This window comes from Chinchilla lanigera, unplaced genomic scaffold, assembly GCF_000276665.1.
Source record: "Chinchilla lanigera isolate Chin_1 unplaced genomic scaffold, ChiLan1.0 scaffold00063, whole genome shotgun sequence".
Lineage (NCBI taxonomy): Eukaryota > Metazoa > Chordata > Mammalia > Rodentia > Chinchillidae > Chinchilla > Chinchilla lanigera.
The window spans coordinates 7,153,937-7,178,599 of record NW_004955464.1 but is presented as its reverse complement, the minus strand read 5'-3'; the positions used below and the strand labels follow the sequence as shown (position 1 = coordinate 7,178,599).

Sequence of the window (24,663 nt, the reverse complement as noted above, 5' to 3'; positions counted from 1 at the left end):
CTAAGATCATCTAAATAAACCTGGGTTTCCTATAACTGGGAAATCAAGATTCTGAGATGGGAGTCACTGGTCTAGAATCACATTTGATTAAATGGCAGAATGCAGGTCTCCTGGATTCCAGTCACGATTCTGTTCTCTGCATTGCCTCAAATAAAGCAACATCTGGATACAGCTGACGGAATAATCCCTTCAGTTGGTCAATGGACTTGTCAGTGAATGCACTTTCCTCAGATGATGAGCTGCATTTGAAATGGAGAGAAAACTGAGGAGAGACCCCCCCACACACACCCACACACACTGACTTTTGAGATGACCTGTTAGTGCAGGGGATAGAAGGCTGAGGGTTCAAGACATAATGGAGAAGAAGGATTTTTCAGGAATCATTGCCAGCTCCATGTCATTATTTTAGCTAAAACTCAATTGAGTTCCTATGCCCACAGTGAGTTATAATCATGAGCAAATCTGTTCTGACTTCAGAGTATCTTTTTTTCCTCTCTAGCTGTTTAAGGGGGCTCTTCAGTAGATACTAATGTGTCTTGTCCAGGAGAACAGAATTAGGATTGAGACCTCTGAGTTCAAGTCTCCTAATTCTCCCTTAGATTGGCTCTGCTTGGAATCGCATTTCCCAGTCGGACTGATCAGGAATACGTGACGGACTGGAGGAAAGGGCAGGACAGGAAGAAGACTATGCACAGCAGCAAATGGAATTATAGGGGGATTATTTGACCCAGGGAAGAGACATGTCCCAGGGACGATGATTCCTGTTCTCAAATCATTTAAGGGTCTCCCAGGGCGAGGGAGCAGAGGCAGAGAGCTCAGCCCTGACACTGGAGCGGGAACAAAGGGGGCAGGGCTGGGGGGAATTCCGAGAGAAAGATTTTCATGTGAAACGAAGGAAAATTTCCTGACTATGAGAGCTGCACAAAGACAGTGTGGAAAGTCAGCCGTGGTCCCTGCCTGGAATGTATGCCTGAGAAGAGATCTGGATGCGAGCCTGACAGCCACCTGTGGGAGAAGGGAAGGTTGGAAGTGACCAGCCAGACTAGGTAAATGGGGGCATCTAGTCTAAAATTTTCAGATTCTTGGAGGCTAAGAACCAATGACCAATTCCATGCAGTTCCCCCAGTCAAGAACTAGCTGGAAAGCAACAAAATCAGAAACTCGGGACCAGCTGTATGTCTCCTGCATTTCTCTTTGTCTTTTTCTTGCACTCATTTGCTTGTTCTTTTGTGCAGCAGAAACCTTTGACATTTTGCAGGAGATGATCTTTTTGGTTTAAGTGTGTTTCTGACTCAGCCTTTGTTCCTTTAGCATCACTAGAGAGCCTGAGCTCTCCGGAGATTAGTAGTGGTCTGTCACCACAGCAACTGCCCGGGCCCTCTGGGCATCCCTGGTAACAGGTACAGGGCTTTGCAGGGAGAGGAAGCCCCACAGCGAGCCTGATAGGAAACAAGAAGGTTGTACTTTGCGAAGCTTTCTTTAATGGGATTAGCAATGCAGGTGGGCCTCACCTTACACATTTGGCCAGCCCCCAAGAAATGTGGGTGTGTCAAATTTTGGCGAATGGAGGAAATTCATTTCACAGGTACAAAAGAGACTCTCTTTCCAAGTCTCCATATCAAATCCCCTTCAAAAAATGCAGCTGTCTTTTGCAAATTCTCCACCCACGCCATGTCCTGTGCTGTTAGTCCAGTGCTGAACGTCTGCAGTTGAGGCCATCTCCAGGGGACTCCAGGGGCTGGCAAAGAACAGTAGGAACTCGGTTTACTCAGGGGTGGGAGTGGACAGTGTGTATCAGGGAGAAGCAAGTGTGCATGGGGCCACAATGAGGGGAGGTTAGAAGGGTGGGCCTTGCTTAGCATGAGCAGTTCTGTTGTAGCAGCGGTGGAGTGTCTGAGAGACGCGTGTTCTTGGCGGTACCCAGCACGGAGGGATCTGTGTCCAGCGAATCAGACATCTTTTCACAAATGGCATCCACCAGGCGCTCGAAGGCCTGCCTCACACTGATGTTCTCCTTGGCACTGGCTTCAAAGAAGTCAAACCCTAGGGAGAGAAGAGATACAGGCACGGATTTTTCCCATCCCATCAGCTAGAACCCTTTCGTGCCTCCAGCCAAGCTCTCTGGATCAATATAAGCAGTGCTTGGAAGTGAAGCAAGGAAGCCTAATTCTATGGGCAGAAGATTCTGCTTCAAAGAGACAGTCCAGGGCAGGGGTTACTTGCACTGGTTTTAGAGTCAGACAGATCCTGGCTCTGTTATCTACCAGCTCTTTAATCCTGGCAAATCACTTACTCTCTTTACAAACTAATTCTCTGACTGTAAATACGATACTTTTACCTACCTCACAGAGTTATTTCAAATTTGAAACAAAATAATACACGTGAAGTGCATGGCCCTGTTCCTGACACAGAAGGGTGATCCCTAGGTGTTTGCAGAAAAAATGAACACATACACACATGTGCAGAACACTTTCTACTGTTACACATTTACCACAACCATCATCTTATTTGTTCTTCATGTTGCTCTGGAGGAAGGGTGTCAGTCATACCCTCTTTGTGTCACTAATACAGACACTGTGGCTTAGGGAAGTAAGGGGCTTGTCAAAGGTAAATAAAGGCACCATTAAGAGAAGCCCAGGTTTTGAACTTTTTGAGCAGGATTTGCCTCTTTCCTCTCCTTCCCATTCACTCCAGTCCCTTGCGAGCTCTAGTCTGGGACCTGGGAGGCATCTCAAGAGCCACAATAAATAAGACAAGCTTATTTGCCCTTTCTACTACAGACATATTGGCTTATCTTTGTTCAGTGGGGTCCTTCCCCGCTAAATTCTACTGGAACAGTCCTATACATCTTTCTTTTCCCTGAAAAAAAAGAACAACACACACGTACACACACACACACACACGCATACACACACACAACAAAAAGACCAAGGAGAACTGCACCTAAAACGTCCCACATTCTTGATTTTTTTTGTACCCCTAGCTCCTTAACGACACTTTCTGTTACACAGAACAAAACCTGGTTGTCCCAAGATACCTCCTGATTCAGACAAAGTGGGTTCCTCCCACCTCAGAATCCTGACCATCCTGGCGGCAGCCTCTACAAGCATAAGCTGCCTTTTCCTTCATAGTCCTGCCCGAGTCCACTCCTTCCAAGTCTTTATTTCTCCTCAGAAGCCTTTCTCTTCTCTTTTGTCCCATTTAGCTTCTTTTTCCCTTATGTTATTTGCACTTTTCTCTCTTTGGAATCCATAATATACAATTAGCACGTACTATATGCCAGATACTATGCTAGAAGCTTTACACATATCACCTTATTTAATCCTCACCATCTTTCCAATTTATAAATGAGAAAATAAAGGCTTCCATGGATTGCAGAACTCACCAGGGCCAGGTGGCTAAGTCAGTGGGAACTGGGTTCAGGCCTGGATCTGCCTGGCTCCTGCCTCACTCTCCTTTCTTCCCCTTTCTCCTTTTCACTCTGCATTCCCCCCGCACCCGGCTTGATCATGTCTTTTTCTCTGCAAGTCTGATTGCTTTGCTCTGACTACCAGTATCTGAATCGGGGTAAGTCACTGCACCTATCTGAATCCTTAACCTCTCTGACCCTCAGACTCCCATCTGTCAAGTAGAAATAATGACAGTGTCTTCTACTGAGAGCAGTTGGATTAAATGAGACAATGAACAAACTGCTATACGAAAGCTGCCCATTATAATGAGTTTCTTTCTGCTCTTTTCCTTTTAATCTTGCTCCTCTCACCTCTACCTCTTTTTCCCTCTTTTATCATCTTCTCCCATAAAGGAGGGGTCTCTTCCTTCTTACTATCCCACCATCCTCAGAGTGGCCTGAAGCCCCAGGTACAAAGCTCCTCTTCCCAGCCCTCCCAGCTTGAAGGCACTCATGGTTCACAGCTCCTGACAGCCCACCTCCTGCTAGTGGCCTCTCCTGCGGCCCATTTCCTGACCTGAGGAAAGCGAGCTGCAGAAATGCTCGCTAATTGTGGACATGTGATGAAAACAGCAGCAGCTGCTCATTATCCTGAGACTGCAGAAACCCAGTCAGCTTCAGACACCCTTCAGCATATACCTTCTCCTTAATGAACATCACAAAAAGTCTTTGGAGAGGAGGAAGGAGGGTAGTGCTTAGGAATGGGGCAAAAAGGTAAAGCAGCAAATAAGCTAGCTTTCACTGTTAGTTTGGATAAAGCTGAGGACACAGGTCAAGGCCAGGGGTACGAATCCCTTCTGATGAACTGGTAGAAAGGGGAGGACATGCCACATTTTACAGGTGAGCAGTGGGGAGAAAGGCCTAGGAGTCCATCTGGAGTTGAATCCAGTCTCTGTCAGCTAGTACCGTGCTTCCCTGAAAATAAGACCCACCCGGGAAATAATCGGCCTTGAGAAATAGAAATCAAAGCTGCCAGCCCCAATCAGCCCATCCTTGCCTGACCTGCCTTCGCTACGCTCTTGCTCAGTGGCTACTCTGTACGGCAATCAATAAACCAGGTCTTTACTGAACACTGACATTGCCCAAGGTTTTGTGTTGAGCGCCAGGGACCTGCAAAGTTGTGGAGTCAAGTTGTGGAGAAGGCACACTGATGAGTCTCAGTTCCTCACTTCTCCTCAGTCCTTTACAAATACAGTTTTAAAATAACCCTGTGACATGGGTAAGGCAAGGGAGGGCTTATCACTTAAAACTGCGGATAGGAAAACTGAAGCCCAGAGATGGGGCATAAATAAGGGCTCCATCCTTTAGCCTCTTTGTTTTGCTCTCAGTTGGAACAGGACAGAACAAGCTGTAACATTCAAACCCAGTTAGAGGAACCAGAGTCCATGTGGGAATGCAGGAAAAGGAGGGAATGGAAGGGGAGGAAAGGGCAAGGGAGTTTCCTGAAGTTAGTACAAAATGTGAGCCTTGAATGTCAGAGCTGAGCAAAACTCTTAGCCTAACTTCAGGACCCAGCTGAGCTGCAGCTCTCCATTTTCCCACAATTCCCTTCGCCACGGCACTTGTTCCCCCATGTGGCAAAGCGCATCCGACAGGGAGCTCTCTGGGAAGGCACGGCACCATTCATCAGAGCCCCAGCACCAGTGAAGGAACAGGTGCTCCATGAGTGCTGGTTGCATAATGGCGGTGGGAGTGAACACTTAGGGTGTGCTTGAGGGGCTGCGGACACTGGGGATCATTACCGCCCAGCTCAGTAAGCATGGCAACACCCCACGTTGGGCCCTGCGGACACTGAGGTGAATCAGATATACAGCGGTGCCTCAGTTTATGAACTTAATTTGTTTTACAATCTGGGGGCAGGTGGCTGCATCTGTGTTTATGTGGGGACAATGGCGGTGGTCATGATTGTCACCCAAAGGGGAGTTTGTGAATGGAAGCAAAGTTTTGCCAAACGCTTTTGTTTGCGAACTGAGTTGTTTGCAGACAGAAGCATGTGTGAACTGAGGTGTTGTTGTAGCTCCTACCTTGAGGAGCTCCTGGTCTAGTGTGGGAGACAGACACACGGACTATAGTATAGTGCTAGGCGCCGAAGCAGTGGTGAGCCAAGGATTTCAGGGACACAGAGCAGGCACCTACCGAGGTTGGGCACCAGGGAAGGTTTTTCTTAGAGAAGCTGTTGCCTAAGCAGATATCAGCTAGAGGCAGGCATGTGACTGTGAGTGTCCACGTGTCCACCTGTGTGTGTAGCACCCCAGACAGGAGAAACAGTACGAGCACAAAGGAAGGGCAAGAAACAAAACCAGCCTTGATATATGCTAGAAGGACAATAGCAGGTTGCTGTCACTGGAGCAGAAAAACCAAAGCAGTGAGGCGTAAGTCCACAAGAGGGCGATCATGAAGGGCTCATTTTTTGTGCCGCTATCACTTAACGGTACCCAAAGCATAAGAGCTTTGATTCAAGTTACCGTCTCACAGGTCTAGTCAGTGCACAAATCCCTTTTGTTTAGCAGGACAGGCCCCAAATGCACCCCACCCAGTTACTGTCAGACTCCTGAAGGAGGCCCAGGTGGTAACCTTTTCCTCAGGTTTATTAACAAAGGTTCTCAGGGGCAGAGAATCTAGTAAGACAGGAGGATGACAACTAATTAAGCAGAATAGCCACCTCCAACTTAGACCTTTCCTCTCTCTAATGAGCTTCAGAACAATGAGATTTCTGCAGTTTTTAATGGAGCCCAATATTTAACTGAATCCAGTGTTCTCCCTGCAACCCTCAAAATGCCGTTTACCTATCCTGTCCAAAGGCAGCTGTGACAGGGCCAGGGATATAGCTCAGCGGCACAAGCGCCTGCCTGGCAAGTGCAAGGTCCTGAGTTCAATTCCCAGTACCACAAAAAAAAAAAAAAAAGTAAACAAAGGCAGCTGTGACAGATCCACTGACTGTGTCCATACTGTATGCTTCTGAGCTGGACTTCAGGTTCTATTCAGAAACTTGTAACCAGCTAAACTTACCTCTTCATGCCCAACACTGCTCTAGAACATTTCTCTACTACCATTGTACTCAGATCCCTTTCCCGTCCCAATACTCCTTCATATCTGGTCATCCGTCAATCTTCAACTCATCCACACCCTTCTGGTCACTGACACTTTTGGTGAGGGACTCACTCTCAGATACTTTGAATATCTTGTGAACATTTCATCCAACACATGACCCTATTAATTTCTCCAGTGACTTTTGCTTCAACTATGCCCTGACTTATCACTTCAGCTGTCTTGACTTGGATTTGTGTCACTGGAATGGAATGATGTCTGATTAATTTCAAATCAACCTCATTCGCTTAAAACCAAAGACCCTTGCATCAGTTAGGTTTTTATTACTATAACAAAATACAAGACATGAGGGACTGGTGAAGAAAGAGGTTTATTTGGTTCACAGTTCAGAGGATTCAATGTCCAAAGGACACAGGGGGCTGGATGGTGAGGGCTGTCCCTTAGCTGCACCATCTTGTGGCCAATGGCAACAGCAGGAATGTGTGTGGCAGCAAGAAGATTATCTAACTTGAGTCAGAAAGCAGAGAACCGGGGAGCCAGACTTTCCACTTTCATAAAAACCCTTTCAAGAGAAGGCAAGGGGCGCCACAAACTGCCTTCTAAGAGCAATGCTCAGGGACCCTCAGGACTTCCCACGGAGCTCGACCTCCAAGGGTCTACCTCCTCCCCATTCTGTCACTCTGGGAACAAAGCCTTCAATCACAATGCACCCTTGGAGGACATGCAGACCATCTCCAAATCACAGCATCCTGCCTGGCCAGGCCTTGGCTTTCTCTCCCTGCTCACACTATGCTCCAGAAACAGCAGGGCTTTCTCATTTTGTGTCTTTGCTCATACTATTACTCCCTAGCTCAGTGACTCTGATTGTTTAGTCTCTGACATGGCCTTCTTTCAATCTCACGAATGTTTCAAGCGCGAACCCACATTATTCAGGCGATTCTCCCCTCACTCCTACCCCTTGCCACACTTTTCTCATCCTGTAGTTCTCAGTTTAAGTGTTACTTTCTCAGAACAGGTTGGCTTTCCAGACTAAAATTAGGTTTCTCTTTTTCACTTAACTCACAGATCATTTAGTAGACTTATGTTACTTTTATCTGCCCATAATTTCTTCCTCTGGGAACCAGCATTTTAAGCAGTTATGGAGGCACTCTACATTACAATGCTTGCCTCCTCCAGTCACGGAGATGAACGTGTGACTGATGGGTGACCAATCACAGTCTTCCCAGAGATTGACATACAATGGCCAACAGAGAGATCCATTTTTGTAGGAGCTGGTGTGAGATGAATCTGGAGCTGCCACTATTCACCTCCAAGCAGTGGGTCTGGCTATAGAAGGACTCTGAGTGGCTATGTCAAGCTGAGAAATACTGAGTCGTGGGTCTAGTGGCCCTTCCAGCTACATGAGCTAATAAATTCTACTTTTGTAAAGCTAGTTTGATTTGGAATTTTATCACATCTAATATGACTCCTAACTCAAAGAGGATTTATCACAATGAACCACTTGATTGAGATAATTCATCTACCATCCGATTTGCCCATTTGTACAATTCTTAATTATGCAGGTCTTTGTATAGTTATTTAATATCCATTTCCCCATGACGGTAAGAATTGCAGCTGGGGTTTTTTTGCTATTAATTATATCCTAAGTGCCAGGATAGAACCTGGTTCAAAGTATATGCTTAATAAATATTTTTCAATGAATAGGGGAAATACATGAATAACTATCTACACTATGCTGCATGCTTGACAGAAGGAAAGGAGTCAGAAAGAATCCCTGTTCTCAAGGACTAGTAAGAGAGATAAACTGTAAATAGGCGTGTTCTGGTAATCAGTGGAGGAAGGCTCGGAAAGTTATGTAGGACATGGATAAGTTCCCAATACATACCCCAATTTGGCCTTCTTCTAGTCCCTTTCTGAACCCTGCACTAAGGATCAATCGCATGGTCAGGGATATAGCTCAGTGGCATAAGTACCTGCCTGGCAAGCTCAAGGTCCTAAGTTCGATTTCTGGTACAAAAAAAAAAAAAAGAATCAATTTTATTTGTATTTGTATTCCTATATGAACTTGATAGATTTATACTCACTTCACCACTTCCTAACTACATAACCTTCCTAACTACACAACATACCCTATAGTAGCCACCTTGAAGGACTTTCATGAGAATTAAGAGACAATGCTAGCTGGGCATGGTGGTACACATGCGTAATTCCATCATTCAGAAGGCTGAGGCGGGATGATTGCTGTAAGTTTGAGGCCAGCCTGGGCTACACAGTGAGTTCAAGACCAGCCTGAAATACAAAGTGAGACTCTGTCTCCAAAAAAAGGATTCCAAATCAAACTAGCTTTACAAAAGTGTGGTGGCACACACGTGTAATCTCAGCACTTCGAAGGCTGAAGCAGGAGGACGAGTTCAAGACCAATGTGGATTACAAAGTGAGTTCAAGGCCAGCCTGAACTGCATAACAAAACCCTGTCTCAGAAAGACAAAAAAAAAAAAAGAGAGACAGTGCTAAATATTTCATAATGCCTGGCTCAATATACATCAAGTATTACTACCACATTTGCTTCGATATAAAGTTACATGGTTAGGCTCTGGAGCCAGACTATTCTGGGGATTCAAATCCTGGCTCTACCCTCTTACCAGCTGAGCAATCTGGAAAAAGTTACTCAACTTCTCTGTGCTTTACTTTTCTCATCTAGTAAACACACACACACACACAACATAGAGCTAAGTACTGTACATATTTTGGAAAGCTCAAAAAGGATTAAATCAGTAATACTTTAAAAGCTTAAAATAGTGCCTGGCACATGGTAAGCACCTAATAAATATTTAACCAACTCACCTCTATCTTAGCCATGAGAGCCTGGCATTTGCTTGTTACATTTTTTTCCAGCACACATCAAAATAAATACATAAAATTATCTTGTACAACACCAGTGGCACAAGTCCTTCTCTTTGGGCAATACTGCTCCAGGCTCACACCATCCAGTGATGTAGGATTTCCCCGAACCCAGGGCTGTTTGCTCCCTTCGCTGGCATTATGCTGCCTGCCTGGAATGTGCTTGCCTTTCTCCCTCACTTCACCAGGCCACTTGGGCATCATGTGCTGTGACCCTAACTGAATCAGATGCCTCCTCTGTGTTCTCCCAACCACTGGCTTATCCCTCTGTCACCACACTGATCACCTGTGCCGTGACAGGTTTTGCCTGTTCTCTCACTGGACTGAGCTTCTTCAGACCAGGAAATGTATCCTACTGCACAGCACCACACCACACAGAGGAAGTGCTCGGGAAATCGTCACTGGACAATAAAACAAAGTAGCTGAATTCTTTTTTTTTTTTTTTTTTTTTTTGGTTTTTCTCCGGTACCGGGAACCGAACTCACGACCTTGCACTTGCCAGGCAGGCGCTTTGCTGCTGAGCTAAATCCCCAGCCCCTGAATACTTGATGGAATAAAATGTAATCAGAACATAATCTTGCAGTATCTACACAGTGCCAGGCTACATGCTGGGCACTGGGGGACAAAGACAAACAAGACCCATTTCCTGTCCTCCAGAGCTTTGAGAAGACAGACTGGTAAAGGAATACATCCAAGTGACAGGGGCAGTGACTGTTGGTGTATGGGGTCCATGAAGTGGGGGAAAATGTAATTCCAGGACCAGAGATAGCTTCACAGAAGATGTGAAACTTGTACTGTTTGAAAACTGAACGGAGCTCATTAGCTAGATGAGGGTAGGGGCTGGCATTGGAAGAGAGCATTCCAAACGCTTAGGAGATAGTGCAGGGAGAGTCTCTGGGTTCTGCAGGTTGAGAGCTTAAAAAGATGGCCTGCAGTTACCTGAGTGTGGGCTTCACCACATGTTTACTTTCTGTAAATCAAGAAGAGGCAACTTTCTGGAGCCTGAGAAACTCTGCAATAGAGTAGGAATAGCAAGACCCAAGATGTCCAACTTCCCTATTTACTAAGCACTTACAGTTTACTAATTTCTAGGCCAGGCCACCTTAGAGAACAGGGGTGTAGAGAGAGAAGTATAGGGGACACACACACACACACACACACACACACACACACACACACTCTCACAGCCCTACACATACTTATAATACACATAACACAAATATGGGCAGTGTAATTCACATTTGTATATTACAGGGTTTACCCCACCTACAAGTCCAAACACTCGTATTTGAGAAACTATCAGAGAATGTAACTTTAAACTCTCTACTCCTTCACAGTTAAATACTTATGGCATGACAAACACACAGGGAGACTACTTTTCTAGAGGAAGATTTCCAACTTTCTATAGGTATGGAATTCTTTCTCTAGGGCAACCTTACACTGAATCTCAGTATATAATAAAATGAAGACTGTTCTTTTAAGCAAAGTTTAGGTATGGGTTCTTCTACAAGGCCACTAAGACCTGTCAGGGTATCTGGGCCCCAGCAGACCTCAGGGATCACAATGCTTCAACTTTGGACAAGCCGGAGTATCACTGAGCTACTTGAACCACATGGTTTTATACTGAAGTCCTCAGAATGTGACCTGATTTGGAAACAGGGTCCCAATAAAGGGGTTCTGTTTTGTTTTGTTTTGTTTTGTACCAGGAATTAAACTCACAACCTCACGCTTGCCAGGCAGGTCCCCAGCCCCACATGGTTTTATGCCTTTATACTTTACTTTTGTTATGAACTGTGTTTTGGTGAAAACCATCAGTTTGGGTTAAGAGGAATGGTAAGAAATAGCCTATATGATATTCAGTGCTTTAGTTTTTAGAATGATATTTGGTATTAAATAGAGGGCCAAATTCAGCATACAGAATTCTACTCCACTGTTGCCAAGGAAGAGTGGTGCATCTGGAATAAGAGGTTTCTTTTTATATTAAGGACACACTGAGCCATGTAACAGATTACTTTTTCCTCTTTGAAATGGTTGCTATGCACCTCAAAGGCAGTATTTTTACCCAACTCTTGCATGGTCCCAAGAACCTATGACGAATATACTTTTCTCACTCTGGCTTTCTATTATTTTCTTTCCACCTTCGCTTTCTCTTGCTAAAATTCTCCCCTATCTCTTCTTCCCCTTCTCACTGTACTATGATGATATTTTTAGTAAACTGTCTCAAACCCTTTGTGGAAGGAGCTGCTAAAATTTACTTATGTATTCAATATAAAAAAATACATACATATCATAAACGATGAATTACTTAAAATTCATGAGGATAAATCCATATGGACACCATACAAGTATAAAATACACGTAGAGCACATAGGCACATAATCCACAATACCCTAAAGTTACAAATACAAACACACACTTGTCCCCTTTATCTGTCCCAGTTCTATGCACACACGCGTATACATGCACACTGTCCTGCACGTACCAAGCTGCTCTGCAAGGAGCCGGCCCTTCTCAGTGGGAACAACCCTTTCTTCCTCCATGTCACACTTGTTTCCCACCAGAATCACCTGGGCATTGTCCCAGGAGTAGGTCTTGATCTGAGTAGCCCTAAAAAGAGACAGAGAAATGTGTTGACCACGTTGCTATGAACTGAAGGCCTTTTTGCCCGTCCCCTCACAAGTTGAACCCTAAACCGCAACGTGACGGTATTTGAAGGCGGAGCCTTTGGAGATTGTTGTCATGAAGGTAGAGCCTCAGTAAGTGGGACTAGCATCCCTAAAAGAAGAAAGACACCGGAGCTCTCTCTCTCTCCTTTATTTAATGATACAAGAAGATGGCTGTCCCCAGATACTGCATCTGCTGGTGCCTTGATCTCAAACTTTCCAGCATCCAAAAATGTAAGAAATAGGTTTGTCGTTGAAGCCACCCAGTTTATGGTATTCTTGTTGTAACAGCTCAAACTAAGATATATACCCTCCTAGGTCAGAAAGAGAACTTGAAGCATTGAAGAAGCAGCTTCCCTTCCATAAGGCGAGCAACACCCAAGTTACTTCCAGTTAATTCAGCAGGGGATACACACATACACCCGCACCCGCCAGCTGTCACAGATGCCCAAACCTGAACCTTTGTTGTGAGCCTACCCACCTCTTTGCAGTCCCCTAATAGCCTCACTGCACAGAGAGCTCTTTCTACAATGTGTATCTGACTACACTGTTCCCTTTCTTAAAAATTTTCTTTGGCCCCCAACTAGCTACGAGATCAAATCTAGATTCTTCATTTCAAGATCATTCACATCCTGTATCTCCAGCCTCAGTGGCCTTTGTCCTGCTTCACGGTCCTCACTCACTCTCCAAATGTTCTTCTGTGCCTGTGCCTTGTCCCATACTGGGAATCCTTCCCCTAGAAGTAGCTCTTCCTCTAAGACTCAGTGCTGATCCCACAATGCTTTGCAGGGAGTTTTGTCAAGCTGCCCTACATTCAGCTAGCCCTGACTCCCTGCTCTGTGGTTCATACATCTTCGTAGAAGCCAAAATGTCAGCCTCAGTTTTCTTCATATAGGGTGACTGTAAAATGTGTGTGTGTGTGTGTTTGCACCCACAGACTTTGAACTGAGCTACATCCCCAGCTGTTTATTTTTTAGTTTGAGACACTCTTGCTAAGTCACTAAATTGCCCAGACTGAGCTCAATCTTGTGATCCTCTTACCTCAGGTACTACACCTGGCTGATTACAAGACTTTTAAAAATTACTTTTCAAATATTTATATTTTACAGTTTTTGAACATGAACAAATACCACTTCTATAATTAGAAACAAAATTTTGCCAGAGGAAATAAAATAGGACCTTAATATTGTAGAAACATTTTGGGGGGATGGGCCTAACTGTCCCCAAAAACATCCCCCCGCTGGATGAAATGACCATTTCTCCTTTGGTCTCCTGCACCTCTACCATGGCACCTCTTTAAACTTGGTGAAATATAACCATCTCTGAGGGCAGGTTCACGTCTGCATCCAGCACAGAACATAAAGCAGAGAATGTTTGGTGAATGTTTGGTAAACGAATGGGCCAGTGAATGGTTAATCCTAAGGCACGTCTTGAATTTGACTCTACCCTGACATTGGCACCCAGAATCTAACTGAACCGTGGCTATACACCTTGCACCTGTTACTGACCCTGCTCCTAAAACTGATCCCATCATTGACATTCCATCTATGGTGGCGAGCCATTCCCTTAAGGATGAAATTCACTCAACCACCATTTGTAGTGGCCCCACAAAGAGCAAGTCCATTTTGGGGCCTGGGATTTGAGTGGCAGATGGGGACAAGGATGAGACCATTGCCCAGAGGTAAAACGCAAAGGCCAGGGCTCAGGAGAGACAGACAGTCATCAGATCCCAGGCCAGTACTGGACGCCAACTATGTATCGCTCCACATTACTCTTCTTTTCATCTTCCTCTCTCCTCCCACCCCATTCCTTCTCAGCTCCCAGATTAGAAACAAGCTCAGGTTATTCTGGGAGAAATTGTCAGCAGGTGTAAAAGACACTGTGTTCCTAGGCAAAATGAACAAAAACTGATCAAAAAAAAAGGAAAAAGGTCAAGGCTACCAGGGAATGAGCAGTGTGGAGACATTTAAAAGAAGAGCTAAGCATTCCATGGTAAGTGTGGGGGTGGAGAGGAAGTAGGGGAAGGAGCGGAGAAAATCATGTTTGGAGAGAGTAAACGGAAAGGGAAGAGAAAAAACAAGAAAGGCAGAAAAAGGACAGTAAGGGGAAGGATTTGTTGAAAAGGAAAGAGGAGAAGGAAGAAGAGGATGGCTGAGAGGGAGAAAAAGAGAACACAGGCTCCCACGGATGGTACGGCCCCTTGACCTGTCAGAATTGGGTGTCCAGCAGGCAGTCTGCGAGATCACTCTCAGCTCAAGGGTACAAGTGGCCAACAATGCTTCACACAGCCATGGCAACTGCTCTTTGGGAAGAGGGAATTACCAAAGGGTAGCTGACAGGATTTAGATATGGGTTGTTCTCAGAGGGCTCACATGCTGGAAGCTCGGCTCCCATTGTGGTGATGTAGGAGCTGAAACCTAGTAGGAAGTAATTATTCTATTGATGGTGTTACCCTCTGAAGGAATGAATGTAATTCTCAAGAGACTCTGGTTAGTTCTTATAGCTTAAAGTTGTTATAAAGGAGTCATATTGGCCCCTCCCCCATCTCCCTCTGACTTCCCGTCTGGCTATGTGTCCTCCCCCTCTTATATATGTTCCCTCCATGATGCCATCTGCCATGACGTGTTGTGGCCAGGGGTGCCTTTGCCAGAGCCATTGCCATACTGTTTGGACTTTCAGCATCCAAAGCTGTGAGTTAAATAAATCTCTTTTCTGTATAAAGTATTTAGCCTCAGGTGTTTTGGTATAGTAACAGAAAACTGACTAGAGTAGTTATAGACAAAACAGAACAAGAGACAGGCTTTGTGCCAGCCAGAACTGCTGCTAGGTCCCTGGCTCACTCAGTTCCTCTGACTTTGAAGAACGACAGTGACATAGATGCCCTGCCTTCTGCCACCTTCTTTAACTGGGGGCACAGGGTATTGGCCCTTTCCTCTTGCATGTTCTTCTCTCACCTCCTTTACCCTGTCCCGAGAAAGAAGGTATGAGTTGCTCAGAGGTTATATCTCTAGGTACTATACTGATTTGCATCTTTCTTTCTTTCTTTCTTTCTTTCTTTCTTTCTTTCTTTCTTTCTTTCTTTCTTCTGTACTGGAGATTGAGGCTAGGCAGCACTGATTTACATCCCAAGCCCTTTTAAAATTTTTTATTCTAAGACAAGGTCTCAGTAAGTTGTCCAGGCTGATCTCAAACCTGTAATCTTCCTGTATTAGCCTCCCACCTAGCTGGAATTACAGGCATGCCCTACCACACTCAGCTCAAATTGAATTTACAAGTTTAGACCAATGTCTTCTTGGGTCTCACATCCAGCCCAGGGTCAGAAACGTGCTATTTAGATTCTCTCTCACTGTAGCCAGAGTAATCTTCTTAAAATATAAGTCTGAAATTGTTAAATTTTAATTCAAATGTCATCACTATAGGATAAAATAAAATCTTCTTACCCCAACACAAAAACTGTCATGACCTGTCCTTCTCACCCTCTCACCTACTTTCTTGTCTGCACATTTGTGTTCTTTTTCTGGAAATTCTTACCCTCTGAGCAATTCCTGTTCATTTTACAAAACAAGGCGGGTATGTCATCGCCTCCAAGACACATTTCCTGGCTCCCTACACTGGGCTCCTGCAGCCCTGACGCCTCTCTTCTTCACTGCACCTGTCACATGACATTTGCACTGCCTGCCTACTGACCGGACTTCTCTCACCAGAGAACTCCTTGACAGCAGAAGCCATGTTTCCCTAAAACACAGGATAGGACCAAGCACATGTTAGGTTTTCATGAACAGTTTGCTGAATGAATCAGTGAGTGAGTGAGTCTTGTACCAGTCCTGGACAGCATTGAAGGACTCCTCATTGGTGATGTCATACATCAGAATGAAGCCCATGGCCCCACGGTAATAGGCTGTGGTGATGGTCCGGTACCGCTCCTGTCCGGCTGTGTCCTAGGTAGGAAAAGGAAAAAGTCAGCTTCCTGGAAAATCTGCTCTGGTGCCTAAAAAGTCCCCAAGCCAAATAACTGATGATCCAAGGCATATTTTAAAAGCATCGATTGTGTGTCATATACTGTGCCTGTGACCAGAACAAGATTATTTTTAAAACCTCATAGAAATGAGCGAGAAAATAATCAAAATCCCAACATGAAAATGGGCAAGAGGTGTGAACAATTCATAGAAGAAATATAAGAGGATAATTATTATATTTAAAGCTCTATTTTAAATAATTCTTTTTACAGATGAGGGTGTACTGAGATATACAATCTCACATCTTGTTTATGGGAGTGGAACTGGTTTGACTTCCTGGAAATCACTCCAGAAGTCTCAAGGACATTAAAAATGTGCATATCCTTGAACCCAAAATATTCCTTCTAAAAATTTTTCCTACAGAAGTAGAAAATAAGAGAAATATTTATTTACAAAATTGGTTTCTTACAGTTTTATTTAGACCGTGAAAAAGTATTATCAACTTACACATTCAACAATAGGAAAATGGTTGAAATGTAAGAATTTTGTGTAAATTAATGTATGGATGAATATTTAATGACATGGGACAACGCTTGTGTGTGTTATATAGTATTGGTACTATAAATATATATACCAAAAATAAAACAGTAAAAAAAACTACCTCTAGAGACTAATAGAGATTATCTGAATGAGAGACAAAAATTACTGGAATTTGGATTTTCTTCATGTAATTTTACTTTTTCTACAATGAGCATGTATCACTCTTATGTAAAAAGAAACAGACATTTTTCTTGTCCCCAAATGTCTGAAGCAATTCTTGACCTTGAGCATCTCATAGTCTACCTGAAAAGACAAACATATAAGCGAGCAAAGATACCAATGGCTGAATGTTACTGGAGAACACTGGGATGCTTCACACGTCCTTACACAAGGGACCAGCTAATCTCCTCTGTGTCATTCAGGTTTTCGAATGTGCAATGCCTGAGTATGTATAACGCATTTCCTCCCATATTATCTCATTTAAATTTTTAAAAATCTAAAATAAAATAGGGCTCAGTGATAGAGTGCTTGCCTCCCAGGGGGAAAGCCTTGGGTTTGATCCCCAGGACTGCAAAAATTTATAAAATCTCTGTGAGGTAGATGTCATTCATATCTCTATTTTAAAATTGAGAATGCAAAACATGTTGAGGGGGTTACTGACTTTCCCAAGGTCATAAAGAAGGTGACAAAAGTGAAGTCTTGATTCCAGGACTTCTGATTCCAAGTTCAATGCACATACCACAATATCTCAATCAAGGAAAGACTGATATCCACAAGCATTGAATACCATCTATAATGATAGTGAAAATAAATGAGAACAATGATAATTATAGGTGCTATTATTTGTACATATATTGTACCAGTTACCCAGAAAAGTAAGAAAAATGCTGTAGAGTATAAGGTATTACTCTCACTTGACAGATGAGGAAACTGAGGTTCAGAGAAATTATCCAGTAAGTACCAGAACTGGGGTTCAAATCATGTCTGACTCCTGTACCCATTATAATACAGTGCCTTAGCCATGACCCATACTTTATCCCTGCTCCCAGGAGGCCTCAGCATAGTTGTGGAGATGACTAAGACATATCAGTGAACTGGTAATTACCAGTGCATCATCAGAACCAGACAAAGAGTACATAGAAAATGTGCTTCCCAAGCTCAGATAAGGTAGAAACAGAGTGGTCTGGGAAGTTATGGAAGATGTCAAAGCAGAAGTAGTGTATCAATTAGGACAGGCTGGGCACATCAACAACAAGTAATCCTAAAATACCAGCAGCTTGAACAAGAGGTTTTATTTTTCATTATTGGTACATACCCATTAAGTGTTGGCTGGGTGTTCTGCTTTGTATCTTACTTATTCTAGAATAAAGACAGACAGAGCAACTACCAGAGAGAAAGATAGCACATGAGTCATGTGTTGGCTCTTTAAACTTCTACTTTTCCCATTTCACTGGCCAAAGCAAGTCAAATATCCACACCCAACTTCTGAAGGACAAAAAAGTACAATCCAGTAATATGCCCAGGAAGATAACCGGGAAGACATGATACAGAGTACAGGTGGAGTGCTGGGAGCCACTGGAGTTGGTTGTTGGTCATGTGTCTGAGGGTGGGACAGATCTAGAGTGCCTCAGGCAGTCAAGCTACCTTAGTATTTAAAAAAGTATCCTGCTTGGACAATTACAGTCTTAGTCTTAGTCTTTGTCTTTGTCTTAGTTGCTAGGCAACATTATCTCTCAGGATACTACTTTGCAAGTGTATAAAATAAACACCCCTACTGTTGGAGTCAGTGCTCTTGCTCATCAGGCAAGAGGTAACTCCACCTGACCCCGGCTATCGTCTCTTGTCTTTATTTTCTATCTCCTCTCATCGTTTTCTCCCGGGGACCACGGAGAGACTACCGGCTCCCACGGTGGAGATTGCAAGGAGTCCAGGAGCATCACCTGAAGATTTGCTTGTTTGGCAATACAAGGAAAACAAGGATACCCTTCTAAAGAAGAGTTTTCCAAGCAGAGATGTAAAGGAAATGTATTTTGGCAATAGGAAGAATTTTTGCTCTTAGGTAATGCAAAAGAATTTTAAGAATGGTGGAAAATCTGCAGGTGATTAAGTTATAAAGAGCTTTACACTTGCGCTACAGGGTATGGACTTCGCCACTTAGGGCAGTGGCTGCAAACCTACAGCACACGTGCCACAGTGGGCTGCTTGTATCATTGAAAGCTCTAAAAGGTTTGCCATCATTGACTTGGGGTCAAAAATTCTGAAGCACAGGATTAACATAATTAGATATGAACTTTAGAAAGATCATTTTAGCAGTGGTGTGGAGAATGGAGTGGAAGGAGAACAGACAGGAACCAGGAAGGCTGGATAGATCTTTGCAATGGTTCAGGTAAGTAAGATCCAATAAGGATTTGAATGAGAATGATAGCAATAGAGATGGAGTAGGAACAGATTCAAGAGAATTATAAGGTATGATGACATATTACATGCAAAGAGATGAAAAAGGAAGGATAACAGTTCTGTTTCTGTTAAGGCTCGGTTTCTCCATGTTCTTAGCAATTCAGCTCTGGCTCACGCATGCAAAACCCGACTCAGCAAAATAAAAGCTGCATATAACACAATCCACCTTTCTCGAAGAGCATAGGAATTGCCATCTCCTATTCATTAAGCAGAGTCTTTGAGCTTCTTATTCTTCATCTCAATCAGCTTACCAGACTATTCCTCTGACCACATACAGCACTATAGCAGTTCTCCCTAAGAGTTCTGGTAAATACAGTAGAGTATTTACCTAAGAGTTCTCCAGTTCATGAATTAATGGATGGAAGGATGGATGGATGGATGGATTGGACGGATGGATGGATAAGTGAATATCTAACACTGGAAATCTTAGGCATTACTGACAGAAATATTTCTTACACATTATATTTATACAAAAGTTCTGTGGTTGTGTGTACCTAAGAAACTGCAGTAGCATTTGATCCACTTCTCTCACACCCTTGCCTATGCTTCCTGAGCTCCTCACACCAATTTCACAGACTCCAACTGATCTGCAGGCTTAGTACCTACATCCTGTCTTGTAGGGTTTAGAATTAAGTCACTTTTCCTGCTGTAGAGGTCCAGGCCTGTCTGAGCTCCTGGACTGTCGCCCGGTCTTAGTTCTTCTCACTCGCCCAAGTTAATCCTATTACTCCAAGAGTGTCTACAGCCCTGTCTGCCTGGAGCCTGGCCTTGTGCTCTAGCTCTTTGACAGGACAGTCTTATAACCCAATTGATGCTCAGTTAATTGGAAGTCCTGATACATAATCATAAATGAGCTCAGACATGGAATCAGTTTCATCTCTGTGGTCCCAGGGGCTGGTACAAGGCTGTGCACAGTGTAGAGGTTCTCTTTGTTAAATAAAAAGGGTGTGTTATCTTTTTTTTTTCACTTTTTTAATTTTAAAGAAAAATAGTACAACAAAGAAGAACAATAGCAAAATACAGACAACACAAAGCAAGGACATTAAAAATGATAAAAGGTTTCAGACCAAATGATAGAGATTAACAGTGGTTGTTATATTATATATTATTCTCTTCAGCGAAGTTGCTCAGATTACCAGATGTAAGAATAGAAGATTGATCAAATCATTAAAGGGAATAAGAAAATAATAATTCAAAAGAACATTAGAGACAATACATAGTGTCACTAGGCAGGATTGTAGGAATTCACCAATGGATATTACACTGCAAATTGTTGCTGTCACATAAGTTGCTCAGATTACCAGATGCAAGCATGCAAAATTAGTCAAAATATTTAAAAAAACCTTTTTTTTTTTTTTGGTTTTTCTCCGGTACCAGGAACCGAACTCACGACCTTGCGCTTGCTAGGCAGGCGCTTTTGCCGCTGAGCTAAATCCCCAGCCCCTAAAAAAACCTTTTAAACATTAACTGTTCCTCTCAACAAACCATCAGACACCAACAGTACAGTTATGCCACCGATCCATAATATATGCGGATTTTTTTTTTTTTAGTTTTTTTGAGACAGTGCCTCTCCACAGAGTTTACGTAGGCCTTGAACTCACTATGTAGCCCATGCTGGACTCAAAAGTGTGGCAACCCTCCTGCCTCAGCCTCCCAAGTGCTGGGATAACAGGCATGTGCCACCACTCCTAGCAAAAAGGGGTATATTATTTAAGATTAAAAGCCAGGCCATTAGAGTTAGGTTTCTGGATATGAATTCTCACTGTGTGACTATGGTAGGCACCCTCTAAAATAGCTTCTAATGATTGCTGTCTCCTAGTATTCATGCTCTTGTGCAATCCCCTTCTTAGGCAATTAACCTTTGGGGACCTTAGTTTATTTATCTATAAAATGGGAATAATAAAAAAACCTACTTCATAGAGTTCTAATAAGGAATTACATATAAAATACTCAGCAGTTCCCACTACAGAGTAAGGTCTATACAGGCATCAGTTATAGTTGTGCACTTCCCTGGGCCAGCGTCCCAACTTCAGTGAACAAGTCTCACGCTATGTGTCACTTCCCTCTCCACTCAGACTTGTCCGCAGCTGCCTCCAGCCAGAGTCTCAATAGGATGTTTCCCATAAAGAGCAGCGACACGGCCTGATAGAAAGGGAATGGGTGAGCTTAAGAGTGAAAAATGAATATGGCTCCATCTCTTCTCATTTGTCACTCTAAATTGCTCAAACGAAGGAACAAGTGAGATGAGGGAAAGAACAAAGGGAATATATATATATATAAAATATATATATAAAAGTATATATATATACACTTATATATAGTATAATATATAAAATAATATATAGTTTATATAATGTATATGTATGGACAGCTGGGATAACTGTACTGCTGATGTCCGCTGGTTTATTGAAAGGAACAGTTAATGCTTAAATTCTTTTTTTTGACCAATTTTGCACACTTGTATCTGGTAATCTGAACTAATTTGAAGACAACAATAAGCAATATAACAGCCATCAGTGAATTCCTCCCATCTTGTTTAGTGAAGCTCTGTATTGTTTCTCATTTTTTAAATTATTTTTTATTCTCTTGAACGGTTTGATCTATCTTGCATTCTTACATCTGGTAATCTGAGTAACTTTGTTGAAGATAACAATATATAATATAACAACCATTGTTATTCTTATCATGGTTTTGAAACCCTGTATCATTTTTATCGTTTTTGTGTTGTTTTGTTTTCGTCTATCTTGTTGGTATTTTGTTATTTTTTATTCTCTTTAAAATAAAAAGAAGAGTGAAAAATGACTCCCAGCTCTGCCATTAATCGGCCTTGTGACCACCTCTTGAAGCTCTATTCCTTACATTTGGAACAGAAATAAAAATTCTATTTTGTAGGGTTTCTCTTTCTTTCTTTTTGCTACTGGCAATTGAACTCAGGACCTGACACTTCCCAGACAGGTGCTGTGCCGCTGAGCTATGTCCCCAGCCCGGTAAGGATTTCCTTAATAAAATGATTTTTAAATGTATGGCTCATAATAAGTAATCAAATATAAATACTTATCATTATTATTTAATTTTTAAATGAACTTTTAAAAGTTTTTGTTGTTGCTGTTTTGAGACGGGGTCTCACTGTGTAGTCTAAGCTGGCCTTGAGCTCACTATGTAGTCCAGGCCTCAAACTTGTGGTGATCCTCCTGCTTCAGCCTCTTGAGTGTTGGGATTATAGGCATGCACCACCATGCCTGGCAAATTTTTAAATTTTTTAATTTTTATTAGGACATGTTTTCAGTACTAATGATTACATCCACTGTGGGGAGTTGGTGAATATACATAACACCTCTCAATTCCTTTTTCACCCCTTCCCCTTCTCTCCCTCTCCTCTCTCTCCATCTCTTGGTCCCCTGCCCTTTTGCAAAGATCTATCTTCCTGTTTCCTATTATGTATCTTTTATTTTGCTCTTTAAATGAGTTATACTTTGGGTTTCTCACGTAAGTTTGTGTGTCTTGATTTATCTCACTTAACATTATGGTCTCAAAGAGGATCCATTTTCCTACAAATGACTCAAATTTATCCTTCTTTATAGCGGAGTAGGACTCCATTCTGCTCTCCATTCTGTATAAATACTACATTCTCTTTATCCACTTATCTGTTGGTGGACATACAGGCTCTTTCCAAGGTTTAGCTACTATGAGTTATGCTGCTATAAACATGAGCACACATGTATCGCTGTATTATGACATCTTTAACTCCTTCAGGAAGAGATCTAGAAAGGGAATAGCTGGGTTGAATGAAATTTCTATTTTTACTTTTTTGAGGATTCTCCATGCTGGTTTCCCTAATGGTTGTACTAATTTATACTCCCACCAACAACGCAGAAGTGTTCCTTTTCCTCCACAGTCTCATCAGCATTTGTTATTATTTGAATTCTTTTCTTTTTGGGGGGGGGGCGGTTCCGGTACTGGGGATCGAACTCACGACTTTGTGCTTGCCGGGCAGGCGCTGTGCCACTGAGCTAAATCCATAGCCCCTTATTTGAATTCTTGATGATAGCCATGCTTTCTGGGGTTGGATTGGACCTCAGTATTGCTTTGATTTTCATTTCCCTAATGGTCAGAGATGTTGAACACTTTTTCATGTATTTGTTGGTCATTTATACATCTTCTGAGAAGTGTTTATTCATTTCAACTGCCCGTATGTTTGATTGGGTCTTCTATTTGGGGGTAATTTTTCAAATATTATTAATCCTTAGGCTCCTCATCTGTAAAATGGTAATGACAATAATACTAACTTTGATGCAGCTGTGAGAACACTGGGAACAGGATTGGTGCTCAATAAAACTTTTAGTAGTGGCTGCTGTTATTACTGTTGATACTGTCATTGTTATGTTAGAAAAGCAAGGATGAAAATAATAAGCCAACTCTCATTATCCTGCACTCAATAGAATGTAATCTAAAAAAAAAAATTACTCCTGAACCTCCCCCTTTTATTTTTAGAATTTTCTTTATTTTTGTGGTACTGGCATTGAGTTCAGTGCCTTCACAATGAGCTACATCCCTAGCCCTTTTATTTTTTGAGACAGAGCCTTGCTAAGTCACTAAGCTGTGCACAAACTTGAGATCCTCCTGCCTCAGCCTCAGAGAGCTGCGCTTACAGGAGTGTGCCATCAAGCCCCGCTTATTTTTAAAAATCATGTTGACAAGTACTGATTCCTCTCCCACTGATAACAGTCAAGAATAGAACAAAACAGGAGACAAGAGTACTGGAGGAAGGAAGGAGACCGTGTCATCCGGGACAATCGAGTCACTTCTCGGCAGCAGACAGTCATTGCCCTGCCAATGGTCTTGGCATTATGACACCAGAATGAACAAGCCACTGTCCTAGCCTCCAGAGGCCCTGTTAGTGTGGCTGACCAGCACATACGCAAGGGGACAGGAAATAACATCAACCAAGCACCTACTGTGGGGGGTACTTCTGTACTTGCTTTGTACATGGGATGTCATCTATTATTTGTAGTAGCAAAAGAAATCTGCTAGTTGAGCGCTGCTGTGTGCCATACACATACTAAGCTCTTTCCCTATGTTATTAATCTTCAAAACGAAATCCTGTTATTGCCTCTGAGATACTGAAAGTGTTAACTCTACTTACAGATGAGGAAAAATTCAATAATTTGTCTAAGATCTAGTCAGTTCATGGCAGACTGGGAATCAAACCTAGGTCTGCCTGATTCCAAAGCCTGTGTACTTTCTAAGAGACTTTTTGCCCATCATTTCTTTTAATTGTTATATTAGCATAAAGCAGGTCAATTTTGAGTCCCTACTTTCTATGAGTTAAATGAGGATCATAAGAATTAAGTGAAATACTATAAAAACGGTAAATCAAGCTATAAAAACTCAGACTTTAAATTCCATCTTTTGATCAAAACCTACAGAATCTTCACCACAGCTTAAAGTCCACATAGCCTACAATATTTTGAGTTTGTTTGTTTTTTTAAGACAGTATCTCACTATTTTGCTCAGTCTGATCTTGAACTCATGGACTCAAGCAATTCTCTTGCCTCAGCCTCTTGTGTAGCCAGGAATTAGAGCTGTGTGTCACCACACCTTGTATATTCTTCAAACTGTATATTCTTTTTTTTTTTTTTTTTTTTTTTTT

At 42.6% G+C, this 24,663-nt stretch overlaps 1 protein-coding gene across 2 annotated transcripts in view; it reads right to left on the bottom strand.

The window, feature by feature from the left end:
• Positions 1–1,461: 1,461 nt before the first annotated feature.
• The window catches only part of Rab3b (RAB3B, member RAS oncogene family), a 59,231-nt gene continuing 36,029 nt past the window's right edge, over positions 1,462–24,663 (bottom strand). For both annotated transcript variants that reach the window (XM_005398596.1, XM_005398597.1), the window contains exons 3-5: positions 15,880–15,998; positions 11,880–12,004; positions 1,462–2,043 (exon numbers count right to left, since the gene is read on the bottom strand). In XM_005398596.1, coding sequence (XP_005398653.1) covers positions 1,856–2,043; positions 11,880–12,004; positions 15,880–15,998 — 432 coding nt within the window. In that variant the 3' untranslated portion in view covers positions 1,462–1,855. The remainder of the gene's footprint in view (positions 2,044–11,879; positions 12,005–15,879; positions 15,999–24,663) is intronic.